General features: G+C 33.6%; 1 protein-coding gene across 3 annotated transcripts in view; it reads right to left on the reverse strand.

The window, feature by feature from the left end:
* Positions 1 to 15,273, reverse strand: part of LOC126739900 (supervillin-like) — a 292,907-nt gene that overhangs the window by 259,677 nt on the left and 17,957 nt on the right. The window contains exon 1 of one of the 3 annotated variants that reach the window (XM_050445721.1): positions 1,833 to 2,241. The exons of the other annotated variants lie outside the window; for them this stretch is intronic. Within the exon in view, the coding sequence (XP_050301678.1) occupies positions 1,833 to 1,859 (27 nt within the window). The 5' untranslated portion in view covers positions 1,860 to 2,241. Of the gene's footprint in view, positions 1 to 1,832; positions 2,242 to 15,273 lie in introns of those variants that run through there. 3 annotated transcript variants of the gene reach the window in all.

Here is a 15,273-nt window from a genome sequence, read left to right on the forward strand (position 1 = left end):
AATTAAGTACTGCTTCTTCCAATTCTGGTGTTCTAATAACGCGTTGACGATCACCATCATGCTTTCTTGGTTGAAAAGTTCCAGTTTCTCCTAGTCTTTAATGAATGCTTGCAAATAATGTATGATGAGGTGCCATTGGTTGAGGGTACATTTCAGCAAATATTCTAGATTCTTGCAATGAATTTCCCTTAGCAAGACCATAAACAAAATGCATATAGGTCATTTCTGCATTTGAATAATTTGCCATTTTGATGAAATAGATTAAAATTGCACAAAAAAGTTTCTACTTTAAAGGAGGCAAGAACTGACAATGAACCAACAATCATCAGCAGACATTTAACAGGTTAATACAGATTAATAAGTTAATACATTATTTGAAAGGTTAAGTAAAAAACAAAAAATTTACAAGGTTAAGTAAACAGTGGTGGACCATATTTTTCATCAAAAATATTTACTTTAAACCTTGCACGAAAGTTAATATTACTAAAATATCTATAGGGGTTTCACAGGTATTGTAAAAAAACATATATTTTTGTTCAATCTTTACCACCCGGTATCTCAAAAAGAATCAGCCCCTGAATTTTTTCGCCCCTGAATCTATTTATGTACACCCTGTATATAATAATAAATAATGATATAAATCGTTTATTAAAAAAAAGAATAAAATATAGCTATTTACTTTAATTATGCGGATTTTGTTTTTGTACAGGGATAAAATTCAAAGTTCATCATTTCCAAAAGTTCTAATGACCATTATATATTTGTCGTCAAAGTTTGAGAAAAACAATATGCAATTATTATTGATATTAACTCTAAATTTATTTGTTGTATTTTTTTATTAAGCATACAATAATTAAAGAATTTTCATCATTAATTTGTATGACTATTTATCAATTATTTAAAAATGTTAGTAAAAATTATTGAATTTTTAAATAAAACAATAATGTATAGTTACTATTATTATTATCATTACAGTTATTATATAGCTATAAACCGGCGGTATTTTTCTTTTATTTTTATTTATTCATAAAAAATAAAAGGTTATAAATTTTGATATAAATGTAAGAATTTCATGCTTTATATATTGGTAGCTATTATTATTGCATTAACAAGTCATTTTGAATTCATTGTATTATGTCTTATTTTTTTATTTACTAATTTTGAGCTAAAGCCGATTTTTTGGATGTCTCCCGCTATTCAAATTTGAGCAAAACTAGATTTGAAATAACTATTCAAATTCGACTTTATTTCTAGGGTTCTTTCCCTAATCGACCTTAAGATCCAGAAAAGGGTCATTAAGACCCCAAAACCCGTGCCTAAAACCGGCGCTGTCCTGAGGATGACCAAATAATAGTCGAAACGTTAACTCACATTTGTTTTTTTCACGATCTCTACCAAGAAACCTCTTGCATCTCCTTCGAGACATTTGTACATATTTGAAATATGATAAAACGCACAAATTTCTATTGCCAGAGGTAACATCTTTGGGGAATAATTTAGATTTAATATTTTACCCTTTTAGTGAAGAATTCTTATTAGTCAAGCTTTTTAAAAACAGGTAATAATTGGAAAGGAAAATTTGAGGAAAAAAGAGGATCCTGATCTGGAGAAGGCCAAGAAATAAAAAACCCTTTTTAATTAACATTATATATATCGTCCAATGAATAACAAAAATTCCCATAAATAAACGCATTTCAGGGATTAAGGATGGATGATTGTAAAATAAAAAAATCTATATTTAGTTATAGAGTACACTTGTATGGAATCATATCTCCTCTTTTCATAATTGTTTACTAAAGACATGACAATACCATAAAAAGAAATTTACTTACACTGACACAAACTGCGCTCAGAGGCATTTTATCCAATTAGCATGTCATCCAGATATACAAAACTCCTGATATTTCATGGATACCACCATCAAGTCACATAATATGCAAGGAGCAACAATCTTTACACATCACTATATCAGTTTGATACAATATTCGACATTAACTAAAATATACAAGACCATCACTGTTAAGACAAATTTTCACTTGTAGAGCGAATTTTTCTCAAAAATTCATTGAACTTTCAGAAGAAAAAAAAACCGGTTGAATTAATCAAAGAGAGCCTCCACCTGTGGAGATTGACCCAATCTAGGAGAGGTGTTATAAATGACTGACATAAAGAGACGCGATTGTGTTTCGTTGCTCGAATACAGTACGTGAACGAACGCCAGCCCGCACCTTTCCTAAACGATATTGCCGAAGGAATAGTATAAATATGTTTATGGTGGAAGCTTTAGTTAGTATGATGGGACGTTATGGTTGCGAGGTTGCCAAGTCGTTTATGGGCATTGTGGAAGTTGGGTTTGAAAAAGGGACTTAATAAGTGAGTCAGAAATGAGTTGAAAGATAATTATACATTTTTGTGTCAGAATTGATTATTTTAGTACTATCAGAATCATAGATTTACAAGAATAAATCCTATTCAAAATACAAAAGAAAATATTTGAAGAGTGAATCTGCGCATGAGGCCAAAAGCATATTCCACATCTTAGGTACAATTCTAATTTAAAATAAATATTTCTTGATACCACAGCACCCACTACATATTTCCCTGTTACGCCAGAACAACCTGAAGATATGCTGGACAAACATTTCCAATAAGCATACTCCTTAACATTTAAAGTTTAAGATGCAGGTTTGAAAAGAGTAGGCCAATACTATCTCATTCAATTTGAGATCCTAAATGATCATTTGATATAAAATATCGAAATTATTTGTGATGCCGGTAATAGTATCATCAGCAACTGCCTCACACAAACCATACTTTATAATCAGGGTATACACTAAAGATACCAGCCAGTGATTTAGCAAAATAATATTAGGCGAACCTTGAGGATCGCCAAAATCAATATTAAATACTTCCTACTAATATTCTGGAGTGTACAGTAGAAGTTTACATGGGAGGTGTATCTTTTTAAAGTATCACCTCTAATACCTAGGTATCTGCTACAAAATATTTGAGCCATGACACGTGAACAATAATATTGAAAAAGCTTAAATTGTGTGTCTAATAATAATAGAGCTACCCTTGACCGCCCTGATCTTCATGAGAAATCTTCGTACCAAGTGATAATATAACTTGCTTTCCTATTCAATTTGATCGATTCGTCGCAAAGTTTTCATTTCAATATTCAGATTTAAAGTTGTTGCAAAAGGTCAGATTCCAAAATAAAAAGTGCAGTTACTACGTAGCACAACAAATAACTTGTATTGAATTGACAATTTTTCAGTTGATAAAATGCAAGTTAATGAAATTTGTTTATTGGAGAAGACAAATGAAATGGTGTTAATTTATCATCGGTTTTTAACGATATTAGTGGTTCTTGACCGGTTTTTAACATATATACATAAGCCGGATACATGTTTATGTCATAAAAACATGCGATTTGAATGTGGCCACATAAATTGAAGTCTTAAAAAGTTTTTAAGAGGCAAAACCCACTACTTCAATAAGAAAACTATCTAAGAAGCTAGAATTCCTATACGGTTTACACAAAAATGCTCAAGGTACAAGATGCAGATTCTTCAGGACTTACATGAAGGCGAATCTTCATCTTAGAAAGAATTCATTTAGTGGTTCAATATACTAAGTTTTGAATGCTTGACATTTGGTCTGACGAAACACTCCTTGATGGAATGATGTCCTTGCCTGAAGATCAACGCTCAGATCTCAGTTCAAATTACTTATTTTTTGGGGCATCATATCCATAAAACACACTCTGCAACCACCTTTTAAATTCATCGGAGAATCTAAGGCATCAATACGTTCGTTCGTCGTCCGTAAACCCCTCGGAAGGGTGTGGTAACATTATGTAGTAAATCCATCAATCGTTTGCCTTTAGGATTCTCTCTCTTGGGCATGGTGTATAGGAAGCCTGCATCCTCCTATCAGATTCTTCATTTGGTCTACCCATCGCGACGGTGGTACTTTTCCTCCTATGATCAACTTCTCCATTGTCTCTGATCTCCTGGCAATGTATCTAAAGTATTTTAAATACTGCTGGTTGACATAATTGGATAGTCTGGTTTTGATTCGCAGTTGTCTCGGAATTGATTCGTTGGTGCGGTGTGCTGTCCATGGAATTCGGAGCATTCTCCTATATCTGCTGCATAAGTAGATATAGAGAAAATGAGAATTCGTATAAGCCTGAGTTTTGTGTTGATTGTGATGGAAATCTCCTTCCAGTTACTAGTGACTTTCGCTATCGAGTTTCGTGCCATGGCAATACGCCGGATTTTAGTTTCGCAATCTCCGGTATTGGTGACGACGGATTCAAGATATTTAAAGTGATTGACCGCTTGATAACTGGCTACATTTTGAATGTGAGGGTCGTTGTTATTAGGACGGTCGACAATCATTACTTAGTCTTTCAATTATTGATTTTCAGTCCGTACCGTCTGCTGTATTCATCTAGCTTCTACATTATATTAATCGAGTGTCATTAAGAGTATTTGACTATTATCAGGGTATCATTCGCGTAACGTAGATTCTTAATTTTTTGTGCCGCCAACAACGATGCCACTCTTTAAAAATCTCCCAACATCAATACAACTAAGTGTAAATGAGGCTTCATTCTTGAATTTTATGATAGTGGAAATTCAAATAATTTGATAAGGATAATAATAATTCTCTTAGCAGCAGCAGTTCCCTTAGAACCCAGTTAGAACTTATGTAAATTCCCCACCCTTGTATATATTGAAAAAAAATTAATGTGATATAAAAAGGAAATCCTTTTTACTGTTTTGTGGATTTGAAGGAATGTGGGAAAATATTTATTTTCTAGATTAAAGTATGTTAACTTCTAATTAGAGCTAAATTGTTTGATCTTTTTCTTTGCCGTCCAACATTCGACGCCAGCGCCACATCTTAAAAGCTTCTGTACGACGTCAGTCAGCAGATCAAACAATACAAAATCATCAATGTCCAGTTGAATCAGGCTACAGTCCTCATTACTGTCAATAGTTCTAAGAAGTCGTCAGCATATAAAAGACACCTGCAATATCCAAATGCAGATGTAGTTTCAGTAATATTTAAAAGGAATAAAACAGGCCCAAAGTGCGATCCTTCAGTACTCCTTGTGTTTTTACCCTGCAAGTATAACGTAGAGAACCCATTTTCTAGATGAAGATCAACTGGATAAAATAGCCATTAGACAAACCCCAGAAACAGATTCCTTATCAAAGACGTGATTCAACTAGAGCAAAATAAACAGACCTGCGAACTGCCGGACCAAGCTTCTCAGACCCCTCGTAGCAACCCGCAGATAATTTCTTGGCAACTGTTGTTCAAATTTAAGTTCCTGATCTATTATTAGGTTAAAAAATTTGCTGCTGGTGTGTTGGATAATTGGGATGCCTCCAATTGTCCCTTAAAGCACAAGATTTTCGTTTTATGCCTGTTCAATGGGAAAAAATTTCAATCAAACCAGATCTTGTATCCCTGGAGGTCACTAGATAGGAATAAGTCCTCCAATTGTCCCCTGAAGCATACCATTTTCGTGTTATTCTAGTTCAATAGAGAAGATTTGAATTGAAAAAGTTATTTCATTCCTGGAGCACTCCTTCTAGATGTACCATTCGGTACATTTCTAGATAGGAACATGTGCAGCTGTTAATCTGCCTTTGGAAAACCCATGTTGTCCTGTAGTATTATAGTAGTATTTATATGATTTCACAATTTCAGCTGAATCCCAGCTAGCTGGAGACTTTTTCGAATCTCTGGTTCGCAGCTACCTAAGGAGAAGTGAACCAGATAAGATATGACGATAAAATATTGAACAACATCAGAATTCATAACTTTTAAATGTTCTAAATAAAATCAAGCCTCAGAAAATCAAAATTTAAAAAAATCAGACCTAACAACCTATTTGCGATCTCAGTATCATGATAATATGCAGTGAACCAAATAACAAGTAAAAAATACAATTCATTGCAAGTCGTCAGTCTCTTCAGTAAAATAAGATCAATGTCACAACATCGCACAATTTAAACACGCAATCTGGCGACTTCTATAAAAATGCTTCTATAAGTTCTCAGTCCTAGGATCAATTTCCTTTCTTATTTTTATTCCCGCTAGGGTTAACCGACCGGGACACAAACAGGGGATCAATGGATAAGCCACAAACAGGATGGGATGGTCGTTAAAACAGAATGGTGCTCCCATCAGAAGTAGGTTAATTTGATAGGGTATCTGAATGGGTGAGAGCCTCTTTTAATAATATATTATTCCTATGGCAGATTTTCACACCCTTGGGAATAACTGGGATCTTTGTATATAAGTGAACAAAGGGCTTATAATATTTCTACCATTTTACATAATTGATATTTACTAGTATAACTTCATTCATAACTCCCAAATTACTTCTTAATGAAAATAATGAAGTCAATAATCCGTTCACAATGTAAGTTAAGGAAGTAATTAATAATGATTTAGGTGGCTTTAATGGATTGTAAACGAAGGGGTTGTTCGAGGTTAATCGGCTTTTTACTGAGCCGATGGCTACGCCAAGTCCTGTCGCGACTGTCACAAAGTTTACGAGAATGGGATGGTTTAATTTGTTTTATGGAATACTCCGTTGGTTTGGGTTAGGTCAAATGACTAAAATAGCCCTTTTTGTGCAATAACTTTGTAGATAGAGGGATGGTTTGTACAGGAACACTGATAAATGACAATAAATATAACAATCTCAACAACATTTTGTCTCAGATTTTTAACTTATGGCAATAAGGCAAAAGGAGATTTGGTTCATTGTGCCGATTTCTTCAGAATCATGATAAGTTAGCGCTTACTAGTGACTAGAGCCACTAAATATAAATCTTTTAATCATTAATATATAATGGTCATTCTGGTAATCTTTCAATATATAATATATGGATTTTAGTTTCCTTACGCTTTACCAGCTACATATGTTATTTTTTTGCAGTTTTAAAATATCAAATGGTCGCGACTCAACTCAATTGTGTGGCACAATTGAGTCGCGACCATTTTTATTACACCGTTTATTACATTTTGTTAATATTTATTAATATTTTTCCAGGTCTTCGTGAAATTTTTCGGTTTTCTTTGGCTTTCTTTTACTTAATTTGATTTTCTTAATTCTCCGTAGAGATATCTTTGTTTTCTTAGATTTTTTTATTTTTCTTTGATTTTCTTTTGTATTTTTCGGGTTTTCTTGACGTTCTTCGAGTTTTCAAGTGTTTAGGTTTCTTTTCCTGAGTGTTTGTTGGTTTCCTTTTAATCTATTCATTTGTTATGTCTTGGATTTCCTAAGTATCCTTTCAGCTGATTTTTTTTTATATTTTGAATAAAGTAAGTTCTTTACTGCTTTTACTATTCTTTTTGATATCCGTTTTTCTCTTTAAGTTTTCTGTTGATTTGTTTAATGTTTAATTTATTTAAGTTTTTTTCAGGTTTTCTTGATGTTCTTTGTTTTTCAATTTTTTAGTTGCCCGATCTTTTTCTTTTGTTTTCTTCTAGTCGTTTCTTTGGTATATCTTCGAGATCTTTTTAATTTTCTCAATTGAGTCCGAATATTTTAAGTTTCCACAGAAGTCTGGTTTTTTTGAGGATACATGATTTTTTTATGTTTTCTTGCTTTGTTATTTTCTCTCTTCACTGATTTTTTGAAATGACTTCATTGGGTTAAGTTTTGAAATTTTTCATATTTTTACTCTTTATCTTTTTAATTTTCTCGCCATTAAAAATTATCACAGCGATAAAAATACGCAAAGAAAAATAGTCCTAAAAACTGAAATGAATGCATCTCTGGCGCGGTGGCCACCATGGCACTACGAATTACAGAAACTATAAAGTGAAACTGAGTTTAACAGAGGCCAAGAAAACAATACCCACAGTATCCATGAAGTCTCAACTAGACCTTTAAACAGCAAATGGGCTTTAACAACAGTCACAACGATTTAATAGACATCAAAGGATTTGGACAATCTGTGAGGATAATCTAATATTGACTCATTGTTCAAAGTTGCATATCCCAACAGAAAAGAGTGGAACGACATCAACAGGATTCGTGGTAAATTGATCTGGTACACAGATGGAAGAAAAATAAAGACCAAGGGAGGCTTGTCAACTTTTTAGATATAACTCATTTTAGATTGGATAGTTTTTGTATCCATCGGTATCTGTATATGTAACTGCAAAGGATGGTGCAAACACTACTGCACTTAGGCCCATTATGCACCTCTCCCTCAGCTCGTCAGCCATCCCAAAGAAGAATCAACGAGAGCTCACCAAGGGATTTCCTGATCTCTTCAAGGGATGGGTGAGATACGCAGAGAATTCTGCTGCGTATGGACGAAAGAGCAGGACGATTACAAACTCCGGGTAATCGAGAACCTCTAAGGTTTTTGAAAAAGCGTGTGAGCATATGACATTAAAAGTTCTTTGATGTTCGCGATGGAGAGAGAGCTTACAGACCGAGCCGACTGGAAGAGCGGTGGCAAGTGCCTTTTGATCTAGCTCACGTCTACCTTGTATCTGGAAAAATATATTCTTGCACTAGTTCTGACATCAGGCGTGGTCTTGATATTGCAAGAATTGCCTGTCTGCAGTCGGTGTGGATAATCATCATTTTGTCACTAACGGTGCTACCGATTAGTTGTAAGTCCGCCATGGTTTATGTCATATATTTCAATTCAAAAAACACTTGGCATAGTACCTACCATTGTATTAAATTTAGAACCTCTTGAAGCATATTATGCAGGCCGAACCTGTTTCAGTTTTGTATACTTAAAGTTTATAAAAACTGCTTCGACATTTCTTTCAGTAAGTGAATGTTCTTAAATATCCTAAAAAAAAATCAAAGCTGCACGACAACTGCTGCGATTCTTTGATTAAGTATTACGCTTGCTGTACTTCTCAAGTACATACGATTCAATAACTAAAATAAAACGCTGAAAGCTACACTTATCTGCAATGTAGCAGCAAAGTAACGCTTATCATAACATTTATTTCTATTATAGAAAAGTGGAGCTACGTACGGACGTTAAAATTGAGAAAGCGCCTTTTCGTATCGCATATAGGAAGTAGTTTGTTTCTGTCCTAAAAAGATTAGGGTTTAAGTGCCCCGTTTTATTTCTAGTAACGTGAAGATAAATTATAATTTGGGCGAGTTAGTTATTTTTGGTTATTCTGGTTGGAAATAGATTCAATTTTTGAAGAATAGTTTGAATTATGTGAACAGATCACATAAAATTAAGATTATAGTAAAAGGTGTCTTGCTGTCTTTTTGGATCTGGTAGAGACATTTGACATAGTTAAGACTGGTAGATCTCAATTGTTGATGGACCAACTCTTTTCAAAGGGTATCGATACGATAATCTCTATAAAAATTATATCAGCATAGAACGGTGATTTCTTGTGAAGATGTCACAGCGATTTTTTCTTCTGAAGAAACTTGGGACGTATGGTGTATATTGGAAATGGATGTAACGGGTTAAACTTTTAAATGAAATATCTCCTTTAGTTAGAAAAGAAATACAAATCAAATTTTAAATCCAAAAACTGATAACTGAAACTTCAACGTAAGAAACTATATGCTTAAAAAAAGCCTTAATTTTTATTTTCATTAAAAAATACGATGAAAGTTTATTGGATAGGAGTTAATAAAATACAGAAACATGCTTACATAAATGTCAAAGCTTCTGCTTGTATGAGGTAATTTTCAGGACCGTTTTTATTTCCATATACGAATGTTATCATAAAATAATTGAAAGACTGTTTTGAGTTTGAGATGTTTCCAGAAGTAAGTTTCTATGCAAATATGTAGAAAGATCTTCCATTAAAAAAGACGAAACTAAATGATTACTCGTAATAATTATGAGGGCGTAAATTAAGCTTTAATGAAGTTTAGATAAGACCTGAGCTGGAAACAAAAAATTTATCCACCCATAAATCATTACATTGTAATGAGGTAGAGGCGATTTGACTCTTTTATTTTTTTACACAGAAATCGGGCATTAAGGCGCAAAAACTTAAGGACCCTTTTTTGTTGAAAGGTAATAGAATGTTTCGAAAAAAAAATTAAAATACAGAGGGAAAATTTCTATTAAAAAAAAATTAAGAGTCTGTATTTTGGAAACCACGCACTTCTGTCTATCGGTCTCCTATCTCAAACTACTTCTCTGTGATTCCTGTATATACTCTAGCCTTGTTGACTAGTTGAACAGGGACATACTGTATAAGTGAATAATCAATAATATTTGATCTATTTAGGAATTTCTTTATCCAGCTTTAAATAGATTTAAATCCAAAGCAGAATCACATTATGCCGCTCACGCAACCATACTTCGTAAGCGCGCGGCATCGTCATCAACGCGACGTTCCTCTTTAGCTTTTTATAGTCTGGAATAAAATCTTCGAATATTTTCACGTACGATTATCGTGGGACAACAACCCGCACTTACTATACGACAATTGAAAATACGTGAACGAGTTTAATATAAAATAGATACGAACAAGTACAAAAGAACTTCTCGACTTCCAGCCGTCTGCTGCGTTTTTCAATCCGTTTGTATCAACAGAAACGATCTGTAACCTCTAAACTGAAGCCAGATGTGGTTCTTTTTATTTTGTTAAAATTCTAAATCGGAACTGTATGTAAACATGACTTGACTTTGTGTTATCCATGCCGATTTCCATTCATTAATACCTTTTTGTTTGTACGGGTTTATACAACTGTCCATTATTTTGCATGCTAAAAGCTTTAGTGTTTTGAAACAACTGTTATATAAACAAACCGTGCTCTAAACATCCTTGTTTCTCAAATTGACGCCATTTAATTTTTCTAGTGATAAAGACATGCCTTATAAGTTCGATTAATAATTTTCACAAGCATTTTTATTAAACACAGAACCGGTACTAATTACAATTTGCTCATATAAAGATATAATTAAGTTAGGTCAACAGTAAAACGTCTACTCACGCAACGACTATTATTTATTAACTTGCCACAATCATCATTTGGATTATTAATTTTATAAAGTGGACTTGAAGGCCTTCACTCGATGTCCTGGGTAATAGTTACCAGACATCAGTGATAAAAATTATTTATGTTTATATTTTGCATGTGGGAAATGTTGATGTGAAAATACGTTTAAAAAAATATGGCTAGTCTATTTAAACCGTAAAAATGTAGAATTATCGAATTTTATAATTTGGTTTTTATAGCGTGGTGACCCTTTATTTTATTAGTACGATTTAAAGCTAAAATTAGATTTGACATAAATAAAGTTCTAGCAAATTTTGCTGATCAGATATACAGGATGTCCCGGTTAATGTGGGAAATCTCTTGGATCCAGGTAGAACATCGAAAAATAATACCGAACGTTCCTATAAAAAAAATTCCTACAGGCCTTCTTTACGAAGATACAGCCTCCTAAAGGACGCTGCTGGAAATTGGTTTTTCATAAATTCAATTGAAGAAAATATTTTAGACGCTGTAGCTGACACTTCTACAACTCCTACTCGAAAATTAGCCGCTCAGCTTCATTCGTCCAAAACAATTGTACATATGGTACTTCAAGAACAACTGTTGTGTCACCATATTACTTACAAAAAGTGCATGAACTGGGTTACCAAAAATGGAATTGAAAACTTACATAACTCATCAACATCAATTCCAATCAATAATTATCTGGGCAGGAATTATTGGCAATTTTTTGATTGAGCCATTTGAACTGCCACCACGTTTAAACAGAGAACTTTATTTGGAGTTCCTCCAGAACAATCTTCCAGATTTATTAGAAGATTTGCCCCTTGCAACCCGCCGAGATATGTATTTTATGCATGATGGAGCCCCACCCCATTTTAGCCTTGCTGTAAGACACCACTTAAATAATACTTTTGAACACCGTTGGATAGGTAGAGGAGGACCTGTTGCTTGGCCTCCTCGGTGTCCCGATCTAACGCCATTAGATTTTTATCTATGGAGTCACCTCAAAACCTTGGTGTATTCCACCCTAGTCGATAATCGGGAAGAACTGCTCCAAAGAATTACATTTCATTGTGATAATATAAAAAACAATCTTGGGTTATTGTGGCGAGTGCAGCAGTCCTCGATTCGTCGTGCCCGCGAATGTGTTAGAGTTCACGGTGCCCACGTCGAACCTACTTATGAAGTTTTTAATAATTAATTGTTTATTGCTCGTATTGAAGAATTTAACTTTTGTTTACATATTTGGTTTTCGGCATTTTTTTGTAAGTTGTTTTTTCTAGTTTAAAAAGATACACTCATCATAGGTTTTTTTTAAATTATTTTGTAAAAGTATTTTTTAGGACACCACTGTATTTTTAGGAACAAGTATTATTTTAAATTAAATGACTTACATCGAAATTTCTCCGTTCTTTGGCTCGTTTATTATTTTTTTTCTCCAAATCGGTTCATTTGATCGATAATGAACAAGAGTACCTTTTTTTTAGCCTAGGGTTCAAGGTATCCAAATTTATTTTTTTTAGACTTTAACATACAGGGTGTTAAAAATATACGCATTAAAGTGTACAACCTAGTCCGCCCCTGGTAAAGTAAACAAGGTAAATGTATTTTAAGGATGTCATTTTAAGAGGTTCATCACCTAAAATTTTTCAATCCAAGTTTCGTCCATCGTTATACACCGACGCAAAAAGCCCTTTTTATTACGTTTAACCAGCTCCAAACAACGCTCCGAATCACTAACTCGTTCTTTTTGATCGAATGTGAGCACCCACTTTGAACACATCTTCATGGACAAATGTTCAGGTACAATAGCTGTTTTAAAAAACGCTGCCTGGTCTCAACTATCTCTTGCAATTTCAGTTTTTGATCAGAAAAAATCATTTTGTGCACTGTTTTGAGATTTTCCTGCGACAACCTCTTTTGGACGACCAGAGAAAATCCTTAGAAAAACCAAAAAATGTTAGCTTATGAAGAAGTACAAAGTGGTCAATTTGGTCAAAAGCGTTGCAGAAATCAAGGTAGATTACATCAACCTGACTTCTATTACCAAATGCTGATACAAATAATCATTTAGGCAAGCCAGGTTTACTGTACAGAAGCGATTTTTAACGAAACCAAATTGATTAGGTGCTATGTCTAATTTGACATGGGCATACATAGATCTGTAATTTTGAATATCGTTCTTTGGTCCCATTTTGAATATCGGGGATGTTCTTGCAGTCTTCCATTTATCGGGAAATACTGTTGAAGACAAGATAAGATTAAATATGTGCGCAAAAGGCCCTGACAAAACGCGAATACAATCTTTAACGACAAGACTTGGTACTCCATAACATAAGATGGGTTTCTTGGTTGACGGCTGACCTTTTTTCTATAACTTGTTTTAAGCAGAATACGATTCATCGTACTGGTTACACATATACCTCTGTAGTTTGAACATTCCAGTTTATTCCATTTCTAATGGATGGAAGATATATAGGTATGCCTCTTTCCATTCTGCAGGGACAGGAGCCCCATTTAAAATTTAATACATACATAAAATGAATCTTAAACCTTTCTGTTTCCAACATTATTTAAATGCACTTCCTAACTAAAGACACAAAAAAGTTTGGGAAAACTTGGTGAAGATTCCACAGGAAACCCAACTGTCGAAACTAAATTTAGAAATTTTCTAACACACCGATAGTTTCTTAAATAATGCATTACGTCTCCGACTGAAATATCTAGGAGGATCATATTTAAATGATACTTTTGTTATGTAGAGTGCCAAATTATATAATAAAAATAGAATTTCAATATGATTCGGATAAAACACTTTATCTGTTTTTTTAGACTCCACCTCAGATCCAAATATCACGAAGGATCATAATAAAATGATGCTGTAGTCCGTAGCGAGCCCAATTGCGTAATACAAAATATTCTCAAATAAAAACAAAAACAATCGGCAAACAATGTATCCAGCAAATTACCTTTCACGAAAATAAAAATAGCAAATGGGAAAATCGTTTCCGCTCAAACGGTTTCCGAAGGCCCACGAGCCACCAACGATGATGTCAACTTTTCCAATATCTAAAAATACATTTTTGTCACAGGACACAGCTACAGCTTTTTTAATTAAAATCTTAGGTTACGGTTCACAGTCCACTTCATCGTCAGGAAATTGATCATTTAACCAAAGGGATGGGATTAATTTGAAACTATTTCGGGATATACTTAAAAATTATTTCCAAGGTGACTTATTCCAACTCGTTTAAAACACGTGTTCTTTAAGTTCTTTCACGCGTGCTTGTATTAACACCAAAGAGATTTTAAAAAAGCGTAATTCATGCATGTATTTGTTTACATCTACATGACATTACCATACAAATACTCATTTTATTTGTCCGTCGAGAATTGTTTAGATATCCTTCTATGGATTATGTAAATATTGGGTATTTTCTTCTTATAGCTTTAACGCCCACGACTTTTGTCTGTTAAATAGATTTTAGCATTTTTATATTAAATTGTGCTTAATAGAATTTGTAAGGCATGCTTGGAGTGTAAGGAGTTGTGGAGGTGAAATCTCTATAATGCTTAATTACCTAAAAATATCAGGAATATTGTATTAAATTTGGACAAATAAGTGATTTTTGCAAAGGATATTTCTTAAAATTTTCACAGTAAAATAAAAAAAAATTTGCTACAGATTATACAATAATATTTAATTGTTTTTCCAAAAAGGCAAAATCACTATCAAAAATGTTAAAATGTGTGTTGGGAAAAACGCTAAAAATAGCAGTTTTTACCAAAATATCTATGTAAATATGTAAACTAAAACCAAAGAAAATAATAGTAAACTATAGAAAATCCATCCCGTGTAAATTTTTTGACCACCTAAAAGGATCCCCGCTTTGCGAGCGAGGATCCATCGGTGAAATTACGCGTTGAAATCTGGCCGATCGCTTGGCTGTGTTGCAAAATTTAATTCGGCGGCTGCGACTCGGCTGAGCAACACAATATTATTTTTGTTATTCGCGAACTAGAAGAGAGAATCCTGCCTTAAAAATGTTTAAATTTCCTTATAAAAATCCAAGTATTTGCGAAAGTTATAGATTTTAGAGATATAAGATTTTAAATTGCAGTAAGTCCTAGAGTTCTATAAACATACTCAATTATATGATACCAATTTTGGGGAAGATTGGGGATCGTTGATATAAATATTTTTGATAGAATTTCTCTTTTGCGCGCCATCGTTTTTTTGTGCTCATGCAGTTTTGTATACTTAGTGTTGCCAT

Source organism: Anthonomus grandis, chromosome 8, assembly GCF_022605725.1.
Source record: "Anthonomus grandis grandis chromosome 8, icAntGran1.3, whole genome shotgun sequence".
Lineage (NCBI taxonomy): Eukaryota > Metazoa > Arthropoda > Insecta > Coleoptera > Curculionidae > Anthonomus > Anthonomus grandis.